Here is a 26977-nt window from a genome sequence, read left to right as displayed (position 1 = left end):
GCGTTGTTCACACTGATGCTTCTTAAGGCCCACTTTACTTTGCATTCCCGCATGTCTAACACTAGGTGGGTGATCACACCATCGTGGTTATCTGGTTCATGAAGATATTTTTTGTGTAATTCTTCTGTGTTTTCTTGCCACTCTTCTTAATATCGTCTGCATCTGTTAGGTCCATACTATTTCTGTCATTCATTGTGCCCATCTTTGCATATATAGTTCCCTTGATATCTCTAATTTTCTTGAAGAGATCTCTAGTCTTTCCCATTCTATTGTTTTCCTCTTTTTCTTTGCATTGATCACTGAGGAAGGCTTTCTTATCTCTCCTTGCTGTTCTTTGGAACTCTGCATTCAGATGGGTGTATCTTTCCTTTTCTCCTTTGTCTTTAGCGTCTCTTCTTTTCTCAACTATTTGTAAGCCCTCCTCAGACAACCATTTTGCCTTTTTATGTTTCTTTTTCTTGGTAATGGTCTTGATTACTCCCTCTTGTACAATGTCACAAACTTCCATAGTTCTTCAGGGACTCTGTCTATCAGATCTAATCCCTTGAATCTATTTGTCACTTCGACTGTATAATTGTAAGGGATTTGATTTAGGTCATACCTGAATGGTCTAGTGGTTTTCCCTACTTTCTTCAATATAAGTCTGAATTTGGCAATAAGGAGTTCATGATCTAAGCCATAGTCAGCTCCCGGTCTTGTTTGTGCTGACTGTATAGGGCTTCTCCATCTTTGGCTGCAAAGAATATAATCAATCTGATTTCAGTATTGATCATCTGGTGGTGTCCTTGTGTAGATTCGTCTCTTGTGTTTTTGAAGGAGGGTGTTCCCTATGACCAGTACGTTCTCTTGGCAAAACTCGGTTAGCCTTTGCCCGGCTTCACTTTGTACTCCAAGGCCAAATTTGCCTGTTATTGCAATTATCTCTTGACTTCCTACTTTTGCATTCCTGATCCTTATAATGAGAAGGGCATCTCTTTTGGGTGTTAGTGCTAGAAGGTCTTATAGGTTTCATAGAACTGTTCAGCTTCATCTTCTTCAGCATTACTGGAACATTAAGTAGTTTATTTACTTTTATTTGAGAAATCGCTCAAAAGCCACCTCTTATTAATCACTTCAATAAAAAGATCAAAGTACTTCCATAATAAAAACATTCTTTGGCCTGTATACTGCTGTAATAAACATTTATGAAAAACAAAAAATTAAACATGTCATAAAGGATAAGTAGAATTCGTTCTCCAGCATAGTTTCTGAAAACTTTATCATCATAAATGTTCCATTTTTCAGGTGCCGTCAGTATAGCAATAGTAACACTTTTCTTTCATGCCTAATGCAGAGAAACTTTACCAGATTTTCATTTATTTTATCCAAAAAGTCTCAATTTCTGTTTTTTTCTTATATGCTTTGATGATTTTTGTGTTTAATACTTTTAATTTTTAGATCTACAAGCAGTGGAAGAAGTAGTTCCCTAGGGCAAAAAGAAAGAGAGCCAATGTGAGGGGAGGCATGTGAGAATACCAGCATGTACAAAAATAGGACATAAAGGATGTTTAAAGGTATAATCTATGTTAGATATGTGGCAAATACACCCTGTGATTAGTTGTTTATTATACATAAGATCAAGGTCACTATCACTTAAATTTTATGACAGTTATTAGAGGTCAAAATCTGGTGAAAATGAATTTTCATACCTATCAGATTAATGACTTAGGTAGATGTATTGCCTGAATTCCTTTTGTTCAGCCAGTTTGAAATAATGTGATTAGTGTAGTATTTATATTCTAGCCTGTGTGCTTTTATTAGTTTCCCTTCTTTCTAGACAATATCCAAACTGCTTTAAATTGTGGGTAGTTATAATAAATATATAATAGCAAATAGTTATATAAAAAATGCAAAGAAGTAATATTGCAACGTAACTTTTGTGTAGGATATACAGTCTCAACAGTTCATAGATGTGTATTATTAAGTATTTCTGCTCTGTGTGATTAGGCAAGAGATTATTTAATCTTATTTAATAGAGAATGAAGCTATCACTTAAAGTTTAACATTTAAAAATAATTATTATTAGGCAATAAATCTGTGATTTAGCCCCCGCAGTTTCCTGGTGCCTATAGTGTTCGTTATCAAAACCTATATTTATGAAGAAAGCAAATTGATTGACCTGTAGTCCAGATACTTCTATTTTTATATACTGTTGGTACCTTTTACCAGAATTGCTTATTGATCATTTAGGTTTCATGCTTGTAGAATAGCTAGACTTGAGCCTTCGCTGGTTTCTGGAAAACACTTAAGTATCAAAATACAGGTTGTTCTGTTATTTAAGCAATTAACAGACAGAAACTCATTAAAAATTATAAATTGACGTGCTACTTCTACCTCAGTAACATAACATATGAAATGATTATTCCTTATCAGATTACATTAGTTAAGCTTTATGTTTCTTGTCATTTTTCATTATATTTTAGCAAAATCTCAAGTAATCTTAATAATTGAATTTGAAGTCCCTTGGTAAGTAAGATTTAGTTTGTAACAAATCTGGGCACATCACAATAAGTAACCTGTTCATAGTATCTATGGTTTTTAGAGCTGTAGGAACACTGTTTAGAGTTCATATGGTTCAGATCCCCTTTTTTATAAAAGAGGAAAAACAAGGCTCGTAAATATAGTGATTTGTTCCACGTTCTCTGATCCTTAGTAGTAGAGCTATGATTAGACCTGAAATTTCCTAATGTCCCAATCAATATAGTGAAAAAGTGAAAGAATTAGTTGCTCAGTTGTGTCTGACTCTGTGACCCCATGGACTGTAGCCCACCAGGCTCCTCTGTCCATGGAATTCTCCAGGCAAGAATACTGGAGTGAGTAGCTGTTCCCTTCTCCAGGAAATCTTCCCGACGCAGGGATCAAACCTGGGTCTCCTGCATTGCAGGCAGGTTCTTTACATCTGAGCCACCAGGGAAGTAATGAAGTATATTTATTTTCTAAATTGAACTTCCAAAGAGCAATTTGGCTTACACGTCAGTAAATAATTAGAGATGGAAGATGGGAACTTGTTTCTGATTTGGATTTGGAAATTTAGGATACATAAATTTTTTTTGTTGACAATGAAGTAAAATTTTTTAATTGAAAATTTTACTTTTAGTAATTTAAAAAGTATATACAAAAATACAGATTCTGCAGAAATTTTTTTTGATATTTTCTTCTTCATTCTAAAGAATTTTTAAGTTAGCCCTATGATAAGATGTTAAAAGGCAGCATATTTTATTAGATATGCATAGCCATTTGATTACACCTAAGGAATAATTACTAGATTACCAAGGTTCACTAAGTAAGGAAAACTGTTTTGTAGTCTGTAGATCATGAACTGGTAGCAGCTTAATGTACTTACCACTTAAATGAGGAATAAGTCAACTTTACCCATTTGATTTTTTTGCTTTTTGCTTAAAAGAATTAATAAAAACCTTTCCTATGAAAATGTCTTAGTTACTGCTCTATGTATTAATACTTTTCCTCTACTGTTTTTTTCAAACTGATTTGATATATGCTTGCATAAATGAGGGTGGTGTGTTGGAGATAAAATTATTTTCTCAGACTTCCTTGGCAGTCCAGTGGTTAAGAATCCACCAATGCAGGGAACATGAGTTCAATCCGTAGTCTAGGAAGATTCCATGTGCCAAGGGGCAGCTAAGCCTGTGTGCCACAACTGCTGAGCCTGCGTTCTAGAGCCAGGGCAACAGGAAAATCCAACCACAATGAGAGAGTGGCCCCCGATCGCCACAACTAGAGAAAGCCCACATACAACAATAAAAACCCAGAGCAGCCATAAATAAATAAATAAATATTTGAAAAAATCATTTTCTCTGTGTTGCTATAGAAACCTCTTCTTACCCTCCGACACATCCTATTTTCCACCTCCTAAATTTTGTTACTATGTTAATATGTCTCATATTTCTAATATCTTTTAACTCTTTAGATTCTTGAAAAAGAAAGAACTTGAAATCAATTCTGTTACCTCCATTAATAAAGGGATTTGTGGCATATGACTTGTAATACATTACATATGAGTTATGTAATACTTTAAATCTTAACATAGGTATTGTTTCCACTTGAAATATAATTATCTAGTGTGAAAATCCATTTTGTTGTCCACAAAATAATCACCATGTGAAGATGTGAGCTCTTCAGCTTTTAAGTACCATTCTTTGTGAAATTCATCTTCTGCTAGCCATTGCAGCCTCTGTTATCTCAAAATGAAGTCATAGAATCAGTTCAGTTCAGTCGCTCAGTCGTGTCCGACTCTTTGCGAACCCATGAATCGCAGCACGCCAGGCCTCCCTGTCCATCACCAACTCCCGGAGTTTACCCAAACCCATGTCCATCGAGTCGGTGATGCCATCCACCATCTCATCCTCTGTCGTCCCCTTCTCCTCCTGCCCCCAATCCTTCCCAGCATTAGGGTCTTTTCCAATAAGTCAACTCTTCGCATGAGGTGACCAAAGTATTGGAGTTTCAGCTTCAACATCAGTCTTTCCAGTGAACACCCAGGACTGATCTCCTTTAGGATGGACTGGTTGGATCTCCTTGCAATCCAAGGGACTCTCGAGAGTCTTCTCCAACACCACAGTTCAAAAGCATCAATTCTTCGGCGCTCAGCTTTCTTCACCGTCCAGCTCTCACATCCATACATGACCACTGGCAAAACCATAGCCTTGACTAGACGGACCTTTGTTGGCAAAGGAATGTCTCTGATTTAAATATGCTGTCTAGGTTGGTCATAACCTTCCTTCCAAGGAGTAAGCGTCATTTAATTTCATGGCTGCAATCACCATTTGCAGTGATTTTGGAGCCCAACAAAATAAAGTCTGACACTGTTTCCACTGTCTCCCCATCTATTACCCATGAAGTGATGGGACCAGATGCCATGATCTTAGTTTTCTGAACGTTGAGCTTTAAGCCAACTTTTTCACTCTCCTCTTTCACTTTCATCAAGAGGCTCTTTAGTTCTTCTTCACTTTCTGCCATAAGGGTGGTGTCATCTGCATATCTGAGGTTATTGATATTTCTCCCGGCAATCTTGATTCCAGCTTGTGTTTCTTCCAGCCCAGCGTTTCTCATGATGTACTCTGCATATAAGTTAAATAAGCAGGGTGACAATATACAGCCTTGACGTACTCCTTTTCCTATTTGGAACCAGTCTGTTGTTCCATGTCCAGTTCTAACTGTTGCTTCCTGACCTGAATACAGGTTTCTCAAGAGGCAGGTCAGGTGGTCTGGTATTCCCATCTCTTTCAGAATTTTCCACAGTTTATTGTGATCCACAAAGTCAAAGGCTTTGGCCTAGTCAATAAAGCAGAAATAGATGTTTTTCTGGAACTCTCTTGCTTTTTCGATGATCCAGCGGATGTTGGCAATTTGATCTCTGGTTCCTCTGCCTTTTCTAAAACCAGCTTGAACATCTGGAAGTTCACGGTTCACGTATTGCTGAAGCCTGGCTTGGAGAATTTTGAGCATTACTTTGCTAGCGTGTGAGATGAGTGCAATTGTGCGGTAGTTTGAGCATTCTTTGACATTGCCTTTCTTTGGGATTGGGATGAAAACGGACCTTTTCCAGTCCTGTGGCCACTGCTGAGTTTTCCAGATTTGCTGGCATATTGATTGCAGCACTTTCACAGCATCATCTTTGAGGATTTGAAATAGCTCAACTAGAATTCCATCACCTCCACTAGCTTTGTTCGTAGTGATGCTTTCTAAGGCCCACTTGACTTCACATTCCAGGATGTCTGGCTCTAGGTGAGTGATCACACCATTGTGACTATCTGGGTCATGAAGATCTTGTTTGTACAATTCTTCTGTGTATTCTTGCCACCTCTTCTTAATATCTTCTGCTTCTGTTAGGTCCATACCATTTCTGTCCTTTATTGCTGTAGTTATTTGGTTTCACTTTTGAATAAGTGTGACACTTCATAGCCCCCTTGGAGCAGAAGCAAAGGCAAATATTTTGTTCTTGATCTTCTGTGCAGACTTTTCCTGCTAGACTCCAGTAGGCAAATAATCATATTTTGTATATTTAGTATTTAATAGTTTCACCAAAAATTTGAAAAAAGGAATTTATGTCAGTCAAATAATCCTTTCTTTAATTAATTAATTTTTTATTGAAGAATAGTTGTTTTACAGAATTTTGCTGTTTTCTGTCAAAGCTTTTATTCCTCCTCAGGCCTAGGTAACCGAATTGTAAGCATGAAACAAAAGTCTCAGTTTGAGCATGAGCGAGAACAAGATAAGAATAGTCAGTCAAATAATCTTAATTGCTAATAAGAATGTGACACAAATGACTCTGTGTTGAATGTGAGGTGTTCTTGAGATTGAACTTCTATTTAACAGCATGAAAGTAAGCAGCTTTGATTCTCTTGGCTATCCAAAGTGTCTTCTGGGGCAAAGTTCAGTCAGTTGTTTTAAAAGAACTGAATTCTCTGGTAGAAATCCCAATTCCTTTTTATTCACAATTAATTGATTTACTTCTTAAAAGGCTTCAAACTCTCTGTTAGTTCCTCTAATGCTTTGATTGAGAAAGAAATTTCAGTTCCAGTCCTTCTACTTTTGTTTTTGTTGGAAAAGCATTTCCCGTGTCTTCTTTTTCCTCTGTCAAACCTACCTACAAAATAAAAAAGACCTGATTTCTTAGCCAAAAAGCATTTGTTACAACCATATATATATACATACATATATATATATATATATATTTTTTAAGTGGTTCATCAACCTTTTTTTACTTGGTGATGGAGTCAACAATGCCAACACATATTTTAGTATCTCTTCTTAGCCTCATTTGGATTGTCCCCCAGTGATGCATATTACTTGTGACAACTCCATTTCACAGCAGCACATAGTATCATTATTTGTCCTGTGATGTTTAGTCTGACCTAAAAATTATTATATTTTTATCTAATCTAGAAGTCAAGGTTTTATTTTCAAAGGCTTCTCATACCCCTGTTTTTAAATAGTCCTTTTTCTTCTACTGCTCATTTATGCTTTAGTTAAGACAAAGAAGATTTTATTTTCTACTTCCAATGAAACCTAAAACTATTACTTCCATTTGGAAAGAAGTAAAAATAAAAGGGAATCTAGAATTAAAAACTAAGATTTAAAAAAAGTATGGAAAGCATTCATCTTACAAAGGTCTTTGTCCAGTGTAGTGGTGCATTTCAAAAATTATTTTCATGTTGTCTGTAGACATAAGAAGCAAATTCTCCACAGTAATATTTTTAAAAATCTGCTTACTTTTATTTATTTATTTTAAACTATAATTCTTGGCAAAGAATTTTAGAACTGTGGACTATGATATAACACATTGTTTTAAGGTAAATGTAGCTTGTAGTTTTAGAGTCTTCCTCTAAGATGCTAATTCTTAATACTTTTGAATCTGGACATTTCACATATGATGTCCTGATTATTTCTTCAATGTGCCTCTGCTTTTTAAATGTTTATTTCAACAGTGTGATAGTTGTGACTTCAGAATTAGGAGTGCAGGGGATTGAAATGGTCTTTCCCAATGTTCAACCAAGAAAATAGCTATATTAAGCTGTTTTCATGTTATACATTATAAGAGAACGTAATTTTGATATTTTGTAGCCTTACAATTATCCAGCTTAATTTGGGCAGTAGTATTTGCAGAGGCAGTCCAATATAACTGAATGATGAATTTTGGGGGTTATTTTTTTGATTCGCACAAGAAAGATTTGCCCATTCTGCTCACATCCTAGTTTAGACTATATGTCACAGAGCCAAAATTTGCTTAATTTCTTAGCTGTTTAGTTGGAATTCACAGCATAGTGGAAAATGTTTGCAGATAATTCTTGCAATAGTAGAAACTTCAGTTGATTCCTCGTATTTCTTCAGGGCAGTGATCACAACCAGATTCAACGTATGCACAAAGCAGCGGATACCATGGTAGCGGCCGTCGCTGATTGCTTTTACCATGTTGGATCCATTGTCAGTCTCAGAGACCTACTTCCAGCTAGGTGCCTTGAACTCAAATAGCTTTTCACACAGACTTCAGGATGTGAGCTAAGGTATGGCCTTTTTTCATGAGCTGGGCCTACATATGGGTTGACAGTAACCTGCAACTTTTATAGAAAAGAAACTACTGTCTGTAGTTTAATGTCAGACAATGACGAGTTGTAGTCATCGTTAGGCAGGTAGTTTTTGTTCTCCATATATTCACCTTTTGAAGTTTATTCTTTTTATCCTGTATGTTTTTGTCAAAAAGACTGTCCATATAAAAAAAATTTCATTAGAACCTACACTAAAGGTCTAATTATGTCTGCTTTATGATTCAGCCTTTATCTTCATGATGTATATGATTATTTCTTTCATGCATTTAGTGTAAAAAAATATTATTTTTAAGACTTCTGTGGTCTTTTGCACTATTTTTTAAAATATTTTTAAAATATTGTTGTCCAAATTTTCATCCTGTTTGTACTATTTTAAAAATAGAGATTTTTCCTACTAATCATCTTTTAAAAACTAGAGTTAGGTAATTGGTATTCATGAATAGGGCTTGAGATTTAGAATCAGTTTTCCAGGGTAACTTGCTCTAAATTGCGTTGATGCAGTTTACTCTCCACACCAGAGGTTCTTGTTTCTTCAAGGAGAAAGTACCTTAATTCTGGAAAAATGAGCTTCACTCCTGTAATCTTCCTTCTCTGCTTGTCAAGATGCATTTCTTTAAGTGAAATCTTTATTGAGAGTCTAATGGAGGGACTGACTGATGATAGATTTAGGAAACCATCTTTATTTTATTATAGCTATAACCACAACTCTTACGTTTTCTTGAACTACTTACTATTGTTTTCGTATTGTTCAGTGGCCCTTCTACTTAAGAATTTTTTAGGCCCCAGGAAGAGAATCATTTACAGTTGAAGAGAAAGAAAGTCTGTATAAATTCAGAGGGGGTCCTGTCAATCAGCTTATGTGCTTTTCTTGACTCTCAGTGTTTCACACAGATTGTGAACAGCTATTGATAAATGCAGAAGTTGAGAAACTGAGCTTGTCTACCAGAATCATTTTATTTAAAAAATTATTGGACTCATTATTAATCTGTAATTCCAACTTTACTTCATAGTTGTAAGATGCAGTATCTTATTTAACTCTAGCAGTAAAATGTCTATTTCAGTCTTAAAACATTCATTCACTGTATTCTCCTTATATATATATATATATATATGTATGCTAACATATATGATCATATGCACATTTACACACAGAAGTTGATGATGAAAACGATACATAATAGATATAACTCTACCAAGCGGTTTCTGAGTAGCAAAGGAGAGTGAGTTGACCATGTGTTCTCTGAGACTCCTGTATACATCAGGGAAGATAGGAAGAGAACACAGGAGAAAAGGCGATAAACCAGTGACACATTATGGTTCTTAAGCCAAATCACCTTGCCAGGTGAGATAGTATATACCTTGTGGTTAAAAGTAGCTGTTGTTACTAGTTTTTTCACATAGTGTGGAGATCAGTTCAGAACTCATACATAACACTAAACCCATTTCCTGTGTTATCCACCTGAGTGGCTCCTCTTAATTTACCTCTTATTATCTACCTAAAGTTAAGCACAGTATTGCTTCTGAACAAATTTTTGTCTTTGTAATAAAGAACAGTTCATTTGGACATAGATTGCTTAATATTAATTTGTTAAGGACTCTTCTGCCTTCTATTAATCTTTTTTGAAGTTCTTTAAGGGTCCATGCCCACTTTGTTAAATGTTATTTTAATATAATAGCCACATCGTTTTGTTAGTAGGTGTACAACCTAGAAAAATAAGTGATATATAGTCTAGATCATACCTTAGCATAAATATTTTAAATACATTTATTTATATGTGATTATAGTTTGTTTTAATTTAAGTAATTAACAAAGATGTAGATTTTTAGTATCTAAGTAGTGGTGTAATGATGATTTGAATAAAATATTCTGAGAGTTGAAAAAAAAAGGAAATTGATTCAGTTGCTGTTTTTAGTGAACCTTGTTAATAAAATACTACAGCATTCTTCTAGAAAATTTAAGTTGAGTATATATTATACCCCAAATAGGGAGCAACAGAAGGATATCTTTTAAATGATTATGCTCTAAAACTGAGTGTTTAAAGAAAGATTCAGTGTATAGGAGCACATATGAATTGAGTTACCTAGTAGTGAACCTACACTTTATTCTGGAATATTGATCCCCCCGTCTTGGAAATTAATATACTCTTAAGTGAAATACAAATAGTATTAAAATGAAAAACTACATATGGATCTTTGGTTCCCAGGTCTTAGAAGGCAGGGGATCTGTTACTTTTAGATACAGAAGTGACGTCTCTACTTCTAGGTATAGTTTCAGTAAATGTGTTTGTAAAGATATTAATTAAAGGACATAACTGGTATCAGGGTCTTTTATAGTATGATATTTCTATAGTGTTTAACTTGTGTCTGTGTTTAACTTGTGTCTGTTTTTGCATACAAAGAGACAACCTACCCGAAACTTCAGTTATTATGCTAGGCATCATCCTATGACTTCAAAATGAATCTAATTTGAACCACTGCTGGTATATACCATATGTATGTCAAATGAAATGCACAATATCTTGTTGATTTTTAACCACTGTTACTTACGGAAGTATTTATTTTTCAAGACTAAAATCTTAATTTTCCTTGCATTTCTTTCCATATTAAAAAACCTGTTCCAGATCTAAAAGGGAAAATGTTAAAACAGGAGTAAAACCAGATGCATCTGATCAAGAGCCGGAAGGCCTTACTCTTTTGGTGCCAGACATTCAGAAGACTGCTGAGATCGTTTATGCAGCCACTACCAGTTTGCGGCAAGCAAATCAAGGTACAGCACTAGTCCCTTTCTGCTACATTTCTTTTGATACAAAGATGTTTTATTTACTTATTGAAAACTGCATTCTTCTCCCTCTGTTTATGTAAATAACTTGCTGGAAAACCATTAAGATTTTGCTCTGTCAGGTTTTCAAGCTAATTATGAATAGTCTCTAATTTTAAAATATTAATCTCTACTGCATATGGTATCTAAGACTGTTAGTAGGCTGACAACATGCAATATAAATTTCTCTTTTCTTCCCATTGAAAATTATGAAATTGAAAAATGGAATTGTGTTAGATACCAAATAGTACATTAAATTAAAATTGGCATTTTCACATATTAACAATGGAAGATATAAGTGATTCTGCATCATCTATTGCTTCATTTCTGTGACTTTTGCCTAAATGGATAAAATCTTTTTACCATTTTAAGAACTTAAGCTTTAAAGTTGATAAGATTTTTAGCTTTATTAGTTATTCTTATGAATGGAAAGTAATCTTTTAATTTTAAAATGGGATAATAGGAAGATAATTATGAAGAGTTTGGTAATTTTATTTTGGCATTCAAAATTTGATTTCTAGAAGTATACGGTGTTTTTTTGTTCTACTCTTCAAAATGTATACTTATTTAATTTATCTTGAAATATTAAATAACAGAAAAAAAACTAGGTGAATATTCAAAGAAGGTGGCTATGAAACCCAAACCTTTATCAGTATTGAAATCACTTGAAGAAAAATATGCAGCTGTCATGAAGAAATTACAGTTTGGTAAGTTGAAATCATACTCTTCATTTTTCTGATCTCAATTCATACTTTGTAATGGTGCTATTGAAATATGTTCTAGTAAAATTAGAATTTCAAAGTTGCTATTACCATGAATTATTCATATACTCTATGTGTGTCTGTATGCATATATATTGTTGTTGTTTTGTGACTCCCCTAGACTGTAGCCCGCCAGGCTCCTCTGTCCATGGGGTTCTCCAGGCAGGAACACATGCAAAACTGTTTACCATCTTTCTGTCTCTGAATGTATAGCTGTATTTACAGTTATGTTTGGGAATCACAATTCAGTAGAAACCTAGGGAAAAAAACAAAGCCAAATGTCTAACAAACAGGCAGAAAGTGGTTTTCTTTCTTTACCTCTCTGTGTCTCTATATCCTTGCCTTGAAGGAAGCCAAAACTGGGGACTTGGAACTAAGTCTGTGACTCTTACACCTTTTTAGAATTCCATGGGATTTACTTTTAGAAAAGGTAGTTAGGCATAGTTCTCTTGTAGCCTTTCCCATTACAAAACTCTTGGCAAGTAAGGACTGATGAAAAGATCACTGAAGTACCCTTCATAACATGCTGGTCTATAAATAAACACTAGACTTCCAAGTTTTAATAACCACTTTTAAATGTTATTATATGTCCCTCTTTATCCTTCTTGGGAACCAGCCCAAAGGACGTTGACTATATTAAAAAGAACAGTAAAGTAGGAGTTCGCCCCAAAAATGTAGATTTATGTCATACTGTCAGAGTCACAGGGCATAAGCTTTGATTAATGTTAGTCAGCTAGGGGGCTTCCCTCATATCACTTAAAATCATAAACTCTACCAGTTGGACATGACTTTAAGTCTAAATGTAAATATATGATGTAAAAATTTCCTCCAGGCATAGCATTAGGCTCATATGTGTATCTGGTGAATTGCTGTTTATAAAACTCAAAGGAAATTTTTCCCTGTTATGTGAAAAGCAGTCGAGTTGGGCAGATGAATAGCTCTGGTTTACACATTTACTAACTGAAACTATTCAGAACTCTTGCTGAGACTGAGTATATTTGTAGTGCACAGACCATAACACTGTATAGGCCTTCTCCTTTTTTGTAGATTATAAGCTTCTTGAAGGCAGATATATTTTCCTATTTATTATTTACCCCAAAGATCCAAGCTTAGGATCTTGCACTTAGTAAGTTCTTGGTAAAATTTATTGCATTAATGATAATTAAAATGTAGTTTTAATGTTTTTCTGTATATTTAGAATTGTATGTAGACAAGATCAAAGGTTGCCATTGTTTCTTTGTATTTGCCCTAGTATTTGTAGGTAGTTTTAATTTAGTGTTATTAGTCCTTTGGTGGATTAGGGTTAATCTAAATTAGAGATAATTTTTTCTTTCTGTTCTATATGGATTTAGCTTATAAGTAAAGAAGAACTTCAAGTCCTTCCAAATCTGCCTAAATATATTGTAAAGAATTAGCGCATTATTTATATTCTGTCAGAGTATTTAGGAGATTTTCCTAATAATCCTCTTTTATTCTGTTAATTTAATTTCAAAAGTAATACAGAAGTAAACTGCAGCTTGTCACTTCTGTTTTCTGATTCCAAATCAGTGCAAATATATAAAGTTTTATTCTCTTTTAAAAATGAAATATAATGAAATACTTTTTAGTATTTCATATTTTGAATTATCTTGGCAAAAAAATATCATTCATTTTAAGAATAAATTTATCTACTACGTATCATTTAAATGCTTAATATAATATAATCTACCTACATGTCCAAACTGCAAATTAAAAATCATTTTTGCCTTTGCTTCCACGATACATTCTATCCATCTAGCAGCATTAACACACATATGTAGGTATTACATAAACACTGATAAGTTGGCCCTTCTTCCATGTTGCAGTCTCTCCATTTTGGGTGAAGAAGGGTTAGTTATTTATTTATTTGTAATTTTAATTATCATAACAGCTATCCTCCATTCTGGTTCTCTTTTTTTTTTCAGTGTTTTTTTTTTTTTTTCCTTTTTCTTCTTTTAGATACATTTGAGATGGTTTCTGAAGATGAAGATGGGAAATTGGGTTTTAAAGTAAACTACCACTACATGTCTCAGGTGAAAAATGCAAATGATGCCAATAGTGCTGCTAGAGCCCGCCGCCTTGCACAAGAAGCTGTGACGCTGTCAACCTCACTGCCTCTGTCGTCGTCCTCCAGCGTGTTTGTGCGCTGTGATGAGGAGCGACTTGACATCATGAAGGTAGAAAAAACAACTTTTTTCTTATTTCTCTGGCTAATCCAGTTATTCAGATATTCATATAAAATACCACTAGAAATAGCATGAAGTTTTAATACATTTAATAAAAATTCTGTTGACTGTTTTGGATATCAATGAAGGAAGTCTTTTTCCAATGTTAGTTCAGAGTATGTGAATGAGAGTACCAAGTACCATTCAAAAAAAAAAGATCTAGAAATACCTACCCTGAACAAAGGCTGTATACAGTCTGTCATAGTTTTAGAGCATATTATCAAAGGACTTAATGATGATCAGTAGAAAAAAAGTCTCAGGATTTCTTCCTTATAATCCGAAATACTTCTCTCAGGTTTTATACTATCAGTCTTCAGGTTTTTTTTCTTTTCTAGGTAATGTAATGTAATGTATTGACAGATTCATGTGATCTATGATGTAAGTTGTGGTAGTACAATAATAAATAAAACCTGTAGCTTTATGTTTTAACACTGTGGTGATCTGGCCTCAAATTCCAAGAGATGCTGCAGCAAGTAACTTTCTTTTCTTTTCTTTTTTTTTTTATAAATTTATTTATTTTAGTTGGGGACTAATTACTTTACAATATTGTAATAGTTTTTGCCATACATTGACATGAATCAGCCATGGGTTTACATGTGTTCCCCTTCCTGGACCCCCCATCCACCTCCCTCCCCATCCCATCCCTCTGGGTCATCCCATTGCCCCGGCCCTGAGCCCTTGTCTCATGCATCGAACATGAAATGGTGTTCTGTTTCACATATGATAATGTACATGTTTCAATGCTCTTCTCCCAGAAGCTTTGATCCCTGGGGTGGGAGGAACCTTTCTTTACATCATTTAACTAATGGGTTAAGTAGTCTGTCTTCCTTAGATACACAGCGGAAACTATTGATCCATTGATTTGAGGAAAGTTTTTTGTTTGCTTGCTGTTTTGTTTTGCTCTTTTGGATAATTTTTCAGTAGAAATCTCACAGACCTTGCTTATTGACCACACTTTTCCTTGTTACAAACAGTGGAGCCAATTATTAGATGATTGCCTAGGGAAGTATTTTATCTCTAAGTGGCCCACATAAATTCAGACTTGTGACTTTGTTATTATGCTGCACTTAACATAAAGAATCCTAAGTTGAATCACAAAACATAAATCAGAGTTGAAACAGATTGAGCCTATAGTACCACTCGCCTCCACGCACAGCTGTTCAGGACCCAAGGCTTTGATGCTTGCGTCTTATACACTAAATATCTGTTGATTCAAACATAATTCATTAAATAATTCCGATAGTCACTGTTGGGTTCTTTGGACTACCAATAACCTAAGGGAAGGCTTCCTAAGTGGCACAGTGGTAAAGAGTCCGCCTGCCAATGCAGGAGATGTGGATTCAATTCCTGGATCGGGCGATCCCCTGGAGAAGGAAATGGCAGCCCACTCCATATTCTTCCCTGGAAAATCCCATGGACAGAGGAACCTGGCAGGCTACAGTCCATGGGGTTGCAAAGAGTCAGACATGACTGAGTGCGCACACACGCGCGCACACACACACACACACACAGCCCTAAGGGACACACCTACTGTTCTCTCAGAAACTTTTGGTCATTAGTTGTTACATGAGAATTTTATTTGTGTTACCTATTTGTCTCATTATCCCGGAAGATAATATTTAAAAGTAAGTTATTTCTTAAAACATTAACGTGACGATTTGAAGCAGAAAGTTACTCTCATACCTTTGAGATAATAATGATGTATTAGAGTCTCAAATTGTTGACAGTACTGTAGAGATCATGAAGGAAAGCTCTTAGAAAAAAACGTAACTTAATATTTTAAAAGGTATTTGCTGTCTAGGTAAGCTTTCCTGTTGGCAGTTGGGCATTTCTCTTTTAAAAGCCCGTTTTCACCAAAACAAAATCACTTTAATCATAATTTAAAACCGTTTCCTATACCTGTGTATGTTTTTAACTTTTACTTTATTTTTAGCACATTTTGATTGGAATGTATATAGGATGTAAGCAGATTATTTTGAGTTGTGTTTTTTAAATAACAGTATTTAAAAATAGTAACATAGGCTTTTGTATTCGTATATGCATACTAGGTTCTGATAACTGGTCCTGCGGACACTCCTTATGCAAATGGCTGCTTTGAGTTTGATGTATATTTTCCTCAAGATTATCCCAGTTCACCGCCTCTTGTGAATCTAGAGACGACTGGTGGTCATAGTGTGCGGTTCAATCCAAACCTTTATAATGATGGCAAGGTAACGTAATTGAAGTCCTTTGTTTTTAATGCCAAAGTATTGTAACCCAAAGGTTCTTTGTAATTTGAACTGAAATTTTGTTTTAGTTATCTTCCTTTCAAAAATACACAAGTTTCTTCATGTTTCTCTTCCCTGTAATCAAAAATCACCCTCAGGATTGAGAGAGGAAGAACCTGACAGGGCAGAAACACAATGATGTTACAAACCACTTACAGTTTTAAGGAGTTATTGTGAGGAACTAACTTGTTCAACACATTCCTTGGTCAGTTGAGTGCTATCTCCACTCAGAAAATAGTAGAGCCAGATGTCTGTCTTTGCCACTCACCTTTCTTTACTTTCTGTATCTTTAGTTCCAGTTACCTTTTCACAAGTGCCTAGAGATAACTATCCACGTTTTCTGATACATACCATTAAGTCTGATTTGTGTTAAAATTTTTTACATATTCTTATAAATAGAAAGATTGGTTCCTATCCCTGCCCCCCCAAAATGCATAGTGAAAATATAAACAAGGTATAATAAAAATCATTTTCTATGACAATAAACCTTAAAAATGAGATTTAAAAAAGAATAATCGTTTTTCAAAATAACTGGTTTGATGAAATTTTGGTAGTAAATTCTATGCTGAGTGTATTCAATGTTTCAAAATTACTCAAAGGTCAGAAGAAATTTCTCAACTTCACAAGTAGACAACTTCTTTGCTGATGTGAGAATAGCAGATGTGTGAAGTTGATCCAGTTTATTAAAGATGGCCCAAGTTTTCCCTTGGTTTTGCCTTCCTGTTTTTAAAAGGTGCCGCTTGTCTCAGATCTGTGCTTACGTGTTATCATTTTGTATTCACCATATGCTCAAATCACAAAGTTGGAATTCATTTTCTGGTTTTATTGTAGGATACTTAACCAGAGGTAGACCTTACTTTGAGAAAGCAAAGAACAAGTCTTTTATAACTGAGCAAAGTAGACGAAATAGCAATGTTGACTTTATTCAAGGGAGAGATTGGAACTTAAGTAGAGTTTAAGTGTAAATGTTAAGAATTATTTAAGAAATTATTAATACTTCCTTAAGAATTACTGGTATAGGTAACAGATAAAGGACTTAAGATTCCAGGTGGCATGATATGTCTGATGGTGCTTTAAATGATAATTCACAAAGCTGTTCATATGCACATCTTTTAAAATTATTAGTGACTTTACTAAATGAATTAATGTATTTTGCATTGTTGTTCTCACAGAGCATTGAAAGAATAGCAAGGAGATGGATTTCTGCTCTTTTAAAGACTGCTTATATTCCAAATTTTGGCCCATTACACAAAATTGTTAATTTACAAGTGCAGATAACATGTCCCAGGTTCTCTTTTTCCTTGGGTAAATGTTGACCTGTGTTTGGTAGATGCTTTGAGTTCATTCTTGCTCTATGAGTGAACAAGTAACTAGTGTCTTCAAATTTGTTCTGAGGCACTCTGGGGATCCTCGAGATCATTTTAAAGCATCTACAGGGTCCTCCCTTTTCCTACTTCATGCTTGTGTGAGGCCAGATTTTAGTCATGCATTTCAACCAAAACAATATATTACAACAAATGGAATGTAGAGGCAGATATAAAATCAATATCTTTTCTATTAAGCTATATCCCATTTCAAAATTTTTTAAGAGATTTTCTTAAATGTAAAATAATACCACTTTTCCTCACCAAGAATTTTGTTGTTGATGATGATGTTGTTTGGAAAAGAGTTTTCATTAAGAAAATATGTTACTTGTATTAATCTGTAATAGCTGCTCATTCATTTTTCATTAATGAAGAAATTGTAATGCCACATAAATTTGGATCACATCTGAAGATACAAATTTGTTTTAACAGACCTAGCCTTAGGGTTTTGTTTGGGGCCATAAAACTCAGATTCTTGGACATAGTAACATTTCAATTGTATTCCTAGTTCTGGGTGTTTACTTTTGAAAAGCACTCCTTTCAATTCTGTTTATAACTTTCCCTGCTTCTTTCTCAGGTTTGTTTAAGCATCTTAAATACATGGCATGGAAGACCAGAAGAGAAGTGGAATCCTCAGACCTCAAGTTTTTTGCAAGTAAACAAATTTCTCTTACAGTTTCACTTAGAAAACAAAGAACCATCTATGTTTAAGAACATTTGTTTTAGTGACCAAGAATAAACATAGTAAACCATAAAAAAAAAAAAATGTAGATTGATGGAAAGTGCATATGAAATAGCTTATAGGTAAGCAATTAGTACAATGGAATTATATCTCATTTGGAGTTGAGATTCTTAAGTTAGGACATTAAAAATTTCTTTTTGTCAAAATTCCCTGTTAAAAAAATCCCTGACTTGCCTTAAAGTACACCTGGGAGCAACAGGATCAGATAAGTCAGATTAGCCTCTCCCATCTCCCAGTGCCTACTGGCTCAAACTCGGGTGAGTAGAATTTAATAACTACTAGTATTACATATCTCTCCACCCATGATATGATTCTTCTGTAATATAGTTAATAATGGGACTTATCTGAGATTGAGAAGTACTGTCCAGGAATTCATAAATCTTGAGATTTGCCATTCTTATTTTGCAGAGCACTTAACACATACATTTCATAGCCTTGAAATTTTTAAAGTTAATTTTCATAAGCCATTGGACTCCATAAAATAAAATGTTATATATTAATACTATCCCATCAAATCTTTTTTAGCCAGTGCTTTATCTTAATGGTTCAGAATTCCAACAAAGAGACAGACATATTAATGATAGGAATTAACTGTGTTGCTTGATCCTTAAGGTAACAGAAACAAATCACTGTTGCTACATAATAGTTTAAACTCCACATTTACAGTTTAGTGTTTATTTTAAGAAAGACAACCATAAATTACTCCCAGGAAAGCTTATTAAAGTTGACCTACCTTGAAAGGATTCTTTTCCTAATTCTTATTTTGTAGTCGATAAAAGAGATATGAAAGATCATTCTTTAGGATGTAACTCTTAGATTTTCTGAAAAGACCTTGCAGCATTCCCATGAATGAAAGAAATAGTACTCTAATATAAGTTTTTTTCCTCTTGCTAATTTGGAGATCCAAGAAAAAAAGAGATTATATGATTCGTTCAAAGTAACTAAAGTTATTAGACTATTTCTCCAAGTACCTGCTTCTTCATTTTAGAAATGATTATGTAGGGGGCGGTATAAATTAGGAGTTTGAGATTAGCAGCTACAAACTACTATATATAAAATAGCTAAGCAACAGGGTCCCACTGTATAGTGCAGGGATCTATATTCATTATCTTATAGTAACCTATAATGGAAAAGAATATGAAAATGAATATATATATATATATTCACTTTTGCTGTATACCAGAAACTAACACAACATAGTAAATCAACAGAACTTCAATTAAAAAAGATAAAAAGTGATATGTTCAAAAAGTTTAAAGTATTTTTCTACATGTATGTTACTCTTGTCAACAGAAGCTGTTTCTATAATGAGTTTTACTCTGAAAGGAAACTAAGAGCCGATTTTTCATGAAGTAAATTAGACTTATACCTGAGAATTGGAATCAGTTTTTGAATTTTTTGTTGAGTTTATGTAGTTTTAAAAATAAATTTTCAATTAATCTTCATATTTTTTTAGTTTAAAATTGTATTTGCTGGGACTTCCTTGGCAGTCCAGTGGCTTGCAGTGCTGGGAGCACAGGTTCAATCCCTGGTTGGGGGACTACAATCACACAGGCCATGGGACATGGCCAAAAAAAAAAAGAAAAAAATTGTATTTCCTTTTAACTTTTTTATTGCCTTTATGTCAAATATATACCAAAAATCCTGGGAGATAAGGAAGCTTACTCAGAAGCATTTAAATTTTACAACTTTGGAAACTTACTATCCTCACATAAATTACTTTCTCCTCTGTTTTCCCTTTAGGGCTTTTTGTCATATACATAGTTCACATAGTTATAATGAAGATAGTAGATAATTATTTGTGTACCTCTGTGTTCACTTAACATTAGAGCATATCCATTTTTCTAGCTTATATTTTTATAATTTCTAATTGCTATGTAATAATCTTTTGCGTTCTTATATAATTGAACTCTTTCTCCTTTTTTTACTAACGTTCACTTTCATTATTTCCATTTTATGGATAATACTGTTATTATATTACTTTCCCTATACTTTAGATGGCTTACTAAATATTGATTTCCAGATCTGTGACAAAATTGACTTGAGCAAGAGCAAGAGAGGCTATACATTTTTTGCGGCAAGAGTGAATAGCCTTGTCTTCTCCAGACCTTAGGGGAAACTTTCAGCCTTTCCCTGTTGAGTGTGATCATAGCTGTGGGTTTTTCATAAATTTCCTTCATCATGTTGAGGACATTCCCTTCTACTCCTATTTCCTTGAGTATTTTTATCATGAACAGATGCTGGATTTTGTCAAATGCTTTTTTTGCATCTGTTGAAATGATTGTGTTATTTTTATTTTTTATTCTATTAATATGATTTTTTTTTTTTTTTAATGAATCAATCTTGCTTTCCTGGGATAAAGCTTAGTTAGTCACGATGTGTGATTCTTTTTGTACGTAATTGGATTCAATTTACTAGTTTTTTTCCTTTTCTTTCTGTCTGTCTTGGGCACCTTGTGGGATCTTAGATCCCCTACCAGGTATTGAACCTCAACCCAGGCATTGAAAACGCTGGTCCTAAGCACTAAACTGCCAGGGAAAGTCTCAGTTTGTTAGCATTTTGCTTGAGGATTTTTGTACCCGTATTTCTAAGAAACATTGGTTTGTAGGGTTTTTTGTGTGTGATACTGCTTTATAAACTAGAAATAAATGCATCTAGGCAGGAATGCGTTGCCCCTTGTTCTCTGTTAGAAACTTTCTTCAGAGGCAGACTACAGAGCCTTAGGAAAAGTAATTTCTTTTTACTTAGATTTTGGGACCCACAATGACTGTTCTACTCTTTTGTTTGTACCCATAAGATAAAAGTACTTTTGACAGATTAAAAATCGTCCACAAAAACTTCTGAAGGTTATATGCAATTTAAAAGATTTCCAAAATATTTGGAACAGTGACAAACATTATTAGAATTTCTTAGTTTCTTTGTAATGAGACTCTTAAAAGAATATTTATTTGTGTAAAAATACAAAATTTTGTAGTGTTATGTCATAGGTCTCATATCCAGCAGTAACCAAGTAATAGTCTTGATTGTTTGCATAATTTAAAGTCAAAAATCCTATCATTCATTAGAACTATCATCAAGAATTACTACATTTTATCAGTAACACCAAATTTTACAGTTGCTTATGTGACTGGTTTTTAATGTTGCTATAATATACCTAAAATGTATATTAATGTCTTATAAATAATTTGTTACAGTTGGATGTAAAGATGTCGTGCAAGAGTAAACATACTTAATGTAACATAATCAACCATTCATAAACCTATGTATAATATAATAATGTATAAATCCTAACATTTTTCTTAAAGTTGAAGTTTTTGGAAATCACCCACTGATTATAATCCTACCCAGTAGCAGCATAATTTTCCATAGAGGAGGGTACTTGCTATTTTGAAAAGCTAAAGCATTTTAACTAAGACTTGTTTCTTTCCATTATCCTAAACATGTTATTTCGTATAATATAGTTTCTTGTTACAGATTAATATTTTGGATTGTATAGTCTGTACTTTGCTGTGTTTGAAATATCTATAATAAATTTTTTTAACATAACAGACTAAGTCAAAGAATTAAATCTTATGACATGATATAATCTGAAAATAAAGGCATTGATAGAAGACAAGATTGCTGACTGGTTGATGGCCTAATAGCAGACTTTACAGCAAGGTTAAAATTTTCGCTTGACACAGCTAATGAAAGGAAGCTGTTATATGATTCTTGATTTAGTCAGCCTCTGAATAAATTATAATGAGAACATCTTGCAATTTTGTGGACACTAACATAAAGCTAAAGAGGTGACGGACAGTAAATTCAGCCTATGAATAAAAGTTTTTTTTTTTTTGACTCTTGACTTCATGAAAATATCAGAGGACTGACTAAAAATCAGTGAACTTACACTATGGAATGAAAATATATTCTGTTTATTATTAGGTTAACTTTAATATAACTAATGTACATAACATGGTATCTAGTAGATGTTTTTCTGCTAATTAATGACTCATTTAAGAAAGCACTTTAGCCAGATGTAGCTATGATGAATATTGGAGTTTTTTTGGGTTTTTTTGTTTTTTTGTTTAATCCAGGAAGCTCTTAAGTTTTGTTGATCAAAATGGAGTTCATGCTGACTCCTTTTTGCATACCCATAAGTTAAAATATATTGTTTTTAGAGTAAGAGAGATTTTGTTTTGTGTTTTGCTGTCTTCTGGATGCTTGGTGTCATTTTTACTCCAAGAAAGAATAGCTGTTGTGTATTAATTACACTTACTTATGAGTCCTATTGTTTTATACCCCTTGATACCTTATTTAGTTCTCACAGTCATCCTACAATGTAAGTAAGTATGGTTTCTATTTTACAGATGACCAAAATATGGATTCTGAGGGGATGAAGTTATTCTGCCTGTTTTAGTCTCTCTCAGTTCATAACATAGTGTTTCTCAGAGTTAGATAAATCATTAATTTCAAATATTGAAAATCAAACACTTTTAAAAAGAGAAATCCTTCTTCTCAAGGATTTATCTACTGGTTTTTCATGGGAGTGTTTTTTGGGCTACAGTAAAGTGTGCTGTGAAATAAAATGAGTAAATATGTCAGATAATTCAAAACTCCAGAAATTCCATAAAATGAATATTTTGACTCCTAAATAGCTTGGTTCACTGAAGAAAAATGAAGCAGCATTTATGTATCTCCTAAAAGGTATATGTTGAAAAAAGTGAATAGAAGATGCCCATTAAAAGTAGATAATGTCACCCAGGGATAAAAGACCACATATTATCAATTACTCTTTGAATCTAATTCCAGAAATATTGATCTCTGCTAATGTGTTATCAAATGCAAATGTTATAATTCAGTTTTTTAGCAGAAAGTGTTATACTCAAATTTATATCTCTAGTTTTATATCTCTAGTTTTCTTTGTTCTATACACAAAACATCTATTTTTTCATTTCCTTTATATAGTTTAGCTGTTTTAAAAAACCAAATGTGGTATGAATCTGAAGTAGTTTATAAATTGTTTGAATTTCCAGCTGCCTGAGTTTATAAAACTGTATTTTGTCTCAAAGAATGTGAGGTTAAGTAAGTAACTGAATCCTTTGTTACAAAATTTCTTTCTCTGCTTTTGTAGAAAATGAGGATATACCCTACTTATGTAAGAGGAAGGTTATATAAAAGGGAAGAGGAAAAGAGATAATAAATATCCCCTGGAAGATTATTTCAGAAGTATCAGATTTGAGTTGAGGGGAAGCATATAGCCAAGGGAAATCACTTTCCTTCAGTAATATAGTTTCAGTAAGTTTAAAAATTATGAGATCTTTGCCTCAGAATTAATACACATTAAATTTTTTTGTCTATAGTTGACCTTGACCTCAATAACATGGTTACTTCAGGTCACATGTCACCTTATCTATTCATGGATCATACATTTCAGGTTCAAGTTTCCAATTTTTAACAGTTTTTAAGAAAATCTGTCCCTTTTCTAAGGTGCATATCCTTGACTTTGCTTAATCATCTTTCCTAATGAAAATGTTGTTAATCCTTTTTAATTTTTGAAGTGGGCAGATTGTAGCTAATATTTTCCTGCCTTCAACGATGTCATATTAGCTAGTTATATATTAGCAAGCAGTACTATATTAATAAGAATGACCTCTCAGTATTGATTATATCTAGAAAATCAAACCTGGTATATAAGTAGAGGATCACAGGTGGTCTTAGAACCATATCATCTTGCCAGTGATGGGTCTAGTAAGATTTTTGTGATACTGTGAAAGTTAGTTTTCCTTGGGATTGAAGTAGAGACTGCCTCATGTAGTTTTCCTTACGAGTGAGTATTGTTAAGAGTACATTGTTAGCATCATGCTCTTTTAGGACAATTTGAGCAAAATGATGTCTAAATTAATATGAGATGTTTATAAGCAAGTGTTCTTTCAGTAGTTTTAGGAAATAGGACTTTCATACCCATTTTTCTTTTTCAAGGATTCAAGAATGTAAAACATATGATATATAAATGATCATAAGATTCTGCTGTACCTTTGCTTTAATAAAGTATTTCAGTGTCAGTTATTAACATCGACTTTATGGTGATAAAATTATGTGGAAGCACTTACTCAGAGGGGCTCCTAGTTGATGAAGCAAGGTGTGAGTTCACTGGTAGTAAAAGTGTCCTGTCATAACTGCTTTTTGTTTCTTTGTTTGTCAGGTGTTGGTGTCTGTTCAGTCCCTTATATTAGTAGCGGAGCCTTATTTTAATGAACCAGGATATGAACGGTCTAGAGGCACTCCCAGTGGCACACAGAGTTCTCGAGAATATGATGGAAACATTCGACAAGCAACGGTTAAGTGGGCAATGCTAGAACAAATCAGAAACCCTTCACCATGTTTTAAAGAAGTATGTTTAATAAAATTAATGAAATACTTTTTTAAAGACACTGTATAGTTTATTAGTATTATACTTGCATTTATATTTAGAGTATCTGTGGTGTAATTTACTATTATCTTTAATCGTTAAAAATCAGTAGTAGTATAGTACAGATGAATTTTTTAAACCATTATTTCCTAAAAGACATCTGACTATATTTTTGGACAGTTTTATTAATTCTTTATTTTTCATGGCTACCATTCTACTAGCATAATGTCTGTGCTAGTTATGTTAATATATGCTAGAATATGTTACTAAAATAGTCCTCATAAAAATAGTTTGGTTTTTTAATATTATTATTAGAGGTTAAGATATTTTTTTTGGAAAAGGAGATGGCAACTCACTCCTGTATTCTTGCCTAGAAAGTCCCACGGACAGAGGAGCCTGGTGGGCTACAGTCCATGGGGTGGCAAAGAGTTGGACGTGACTTAGCAGCTGAACAGCAGCAGCAGCGAGATACTTTTTTAGTTATCTTACAGATAGAAACTTTGCCCTTATACTAATATCTGTGAGTCAACATTGAAGAAAAACATAGTTTTTCTTTAGGAAAAAGTTGGATTACTTTCTGAAACCTGTCTTGATAATGTGACATGCTTTTATTCTACCACATCCTGAAGTGTGGCTCTTTTCCTGGGCTTGGTTATCTCTCTTTAGTCTGCCTAAAATATCATTATATTTTTCACTTGTCATATCAGATTACTTCAGCATATCCTAACACTATAACTCTGTCATGAAACATTTTTATTCTTAGATTGTACTAGAAACCACAATACTTTAGAGGAAAAATTGGCATATTTACCTGACAGAAAAGTGATCTTTAACATCTTTACAGATATTTAAAATCATTAAAGATCCTGTAATATTTTTAAATCGATCGTTAATTTTGTCAAGCAAATATTGTGTTATTATTGTATAGCTATATATACGAAGTTAACAAGTGGCATCGTTGAATCTATTTAAGGAGTGTAAAAATGTTTCTTCCTTTTGTTATTACTAAATGAATTTGCACTTTGAATGACAAAGTTGGGTATTTTATTTTTGCAAAGGCTTGTATTCAAGGCTGTGGATAATTATTACTTTTCCTAATATTACAGGAAATACAAACATGCATTTCTTTATACTTTTAAGCATAGTGTTCGGTCCTCTTTCAAACTTGGGTTACTTCTATTAAGTAACTCATTTTGTAACCAATATCTAGGTATTGCACTAAGGTACTCTGAGCCCAAGGAAAAACAAAACTCACTTCCTGCCCATGAAAAACTTAACATTCTTCCTGTTTGTATCATAAACTAATTTCTCAGTGTCCTTAAGACTCAAATAATGTATCCAGATATATAAACTACTTGACAAGTCTACTAGAGTATATAATAACCACCTCAAACCTAAACACTGTCAAACTGCACTTTGATTCTTTCTTTCTTCTCTCAGTAAAAGCACCATTTAAACCTCAGACTTTAGCCACTTGTGGCTTCCTTCTTTTACTCACATACTACATTCAGTCTATTCATTGAATCTTGTTCTGTGCTTATCATGGCTCTTCATGTTAGGTTGTTTCTTACTCATTTTGTATCCTTGTATGCATCAAACTCAATAACTCATTGGTGTTTTACATCCATTCCCAGGCTTTCCTAATAATTTTTCCGTTGTAGGTATTGGCTTTTCTTTAGAGGAGACAAGCTCATTGGGCAGTGTAGTAAGTAGCTCACCCACAATACAGAATAATGATTCCCAAATGACCTATTTTCTCATTTAAATTTGTCAATAACAGACTTTTACTACGTACACAGAAATTTTACTCATTTTTCCAAAGAGAGAAGTTTAAAAAATTGAAATGTAAAGTATATTTATCACATAAAGATAAGCTTCATAAAATAAAATTTTGTTCTTAAGTTAACCAGAAGACAAAATTAATAGTGCCTGTTCTAGGGTTAGGTTCTGATTTTTATGCAAATACCTGTGATTTAGAATCTCTTTACCCATCCAGATGTTGTTTGAGTTCTCTTTGAAAGATAAAAATTGACAGTTCTTCTGTTTTCAGTACGTTTTCTCCTAGTTATTCATTTGTTTACACTTACTTCTGATTCTGTTGTGTTCTAGATATCTTCTTACATTCTCTGGATAAGATTAACTAATGAAAAGTCTGAGTGGGATAGGACATTAATTTTTGCTCTAGAACCTGGCTGTTTCAACACACGTCATCTGATGCCATAATCCTGATTCTTCCCTGTTATTAATAATAATGTGCAGTTCACCACACTGAGTTCTCTGGAGACA

At 33.6% G+C, this 26977-nt stretch overlaps 1 protein-coding gene across 19 annotated transcripts in view; it reads left to right on the top strand.

The window, feature by feature from the left end:
- BIRC6 (baculoviral IAP repeat containing 6) overlaps positions 1-26977 on the top strand; it is a 212332-nt gene that overhangs the window by 180984 nt on the left and 4371 nt on the right. For all 19 annotated transcript variants that reach the window (XM_081590295.1, XM_081590294.1, XM_081590292.1 and 16 more), the window contains 6 exons: positions 10727-10872; positions 11520-11630; positions 13662-13879; positions 15976-16137; positions 18136-18213; positions 24485-24673. In XM_081590295.1, the coding sequence (XP_081446421.1) occupies positions 10727-10872; positions 11520-11630; positions 13662-13879; positions 15976-16137; positions 18136-18213; positions 24485-24673 (904 nt within the window). The remainder of the gene's footprint in view (positions 1-10726; positions 10873-11519; positions 11631-13661; positions 13880-15975; positions 16138-18135; positions 18214-24484; positions 24674-26977) is intronic.

This window comes from Giraffa tippelskirchi, chromosome 4, assembly GCF_054371585.1.
Source record: "Giraffa tippelskirchi isolate mGirTip1 chromosome 4, T2T-mGirTip1v1.2.pri, whole genome shotgun sequence".
NCBI lineage: Eukaryota > Metazoa > Chordata > Mammalia > Artiodactyla > Giraffidae > Giraffa > Giraffa tippelskirchi.
This window is presented reverse-complemented; position numbering and strand designations above follow the sequence as displayed.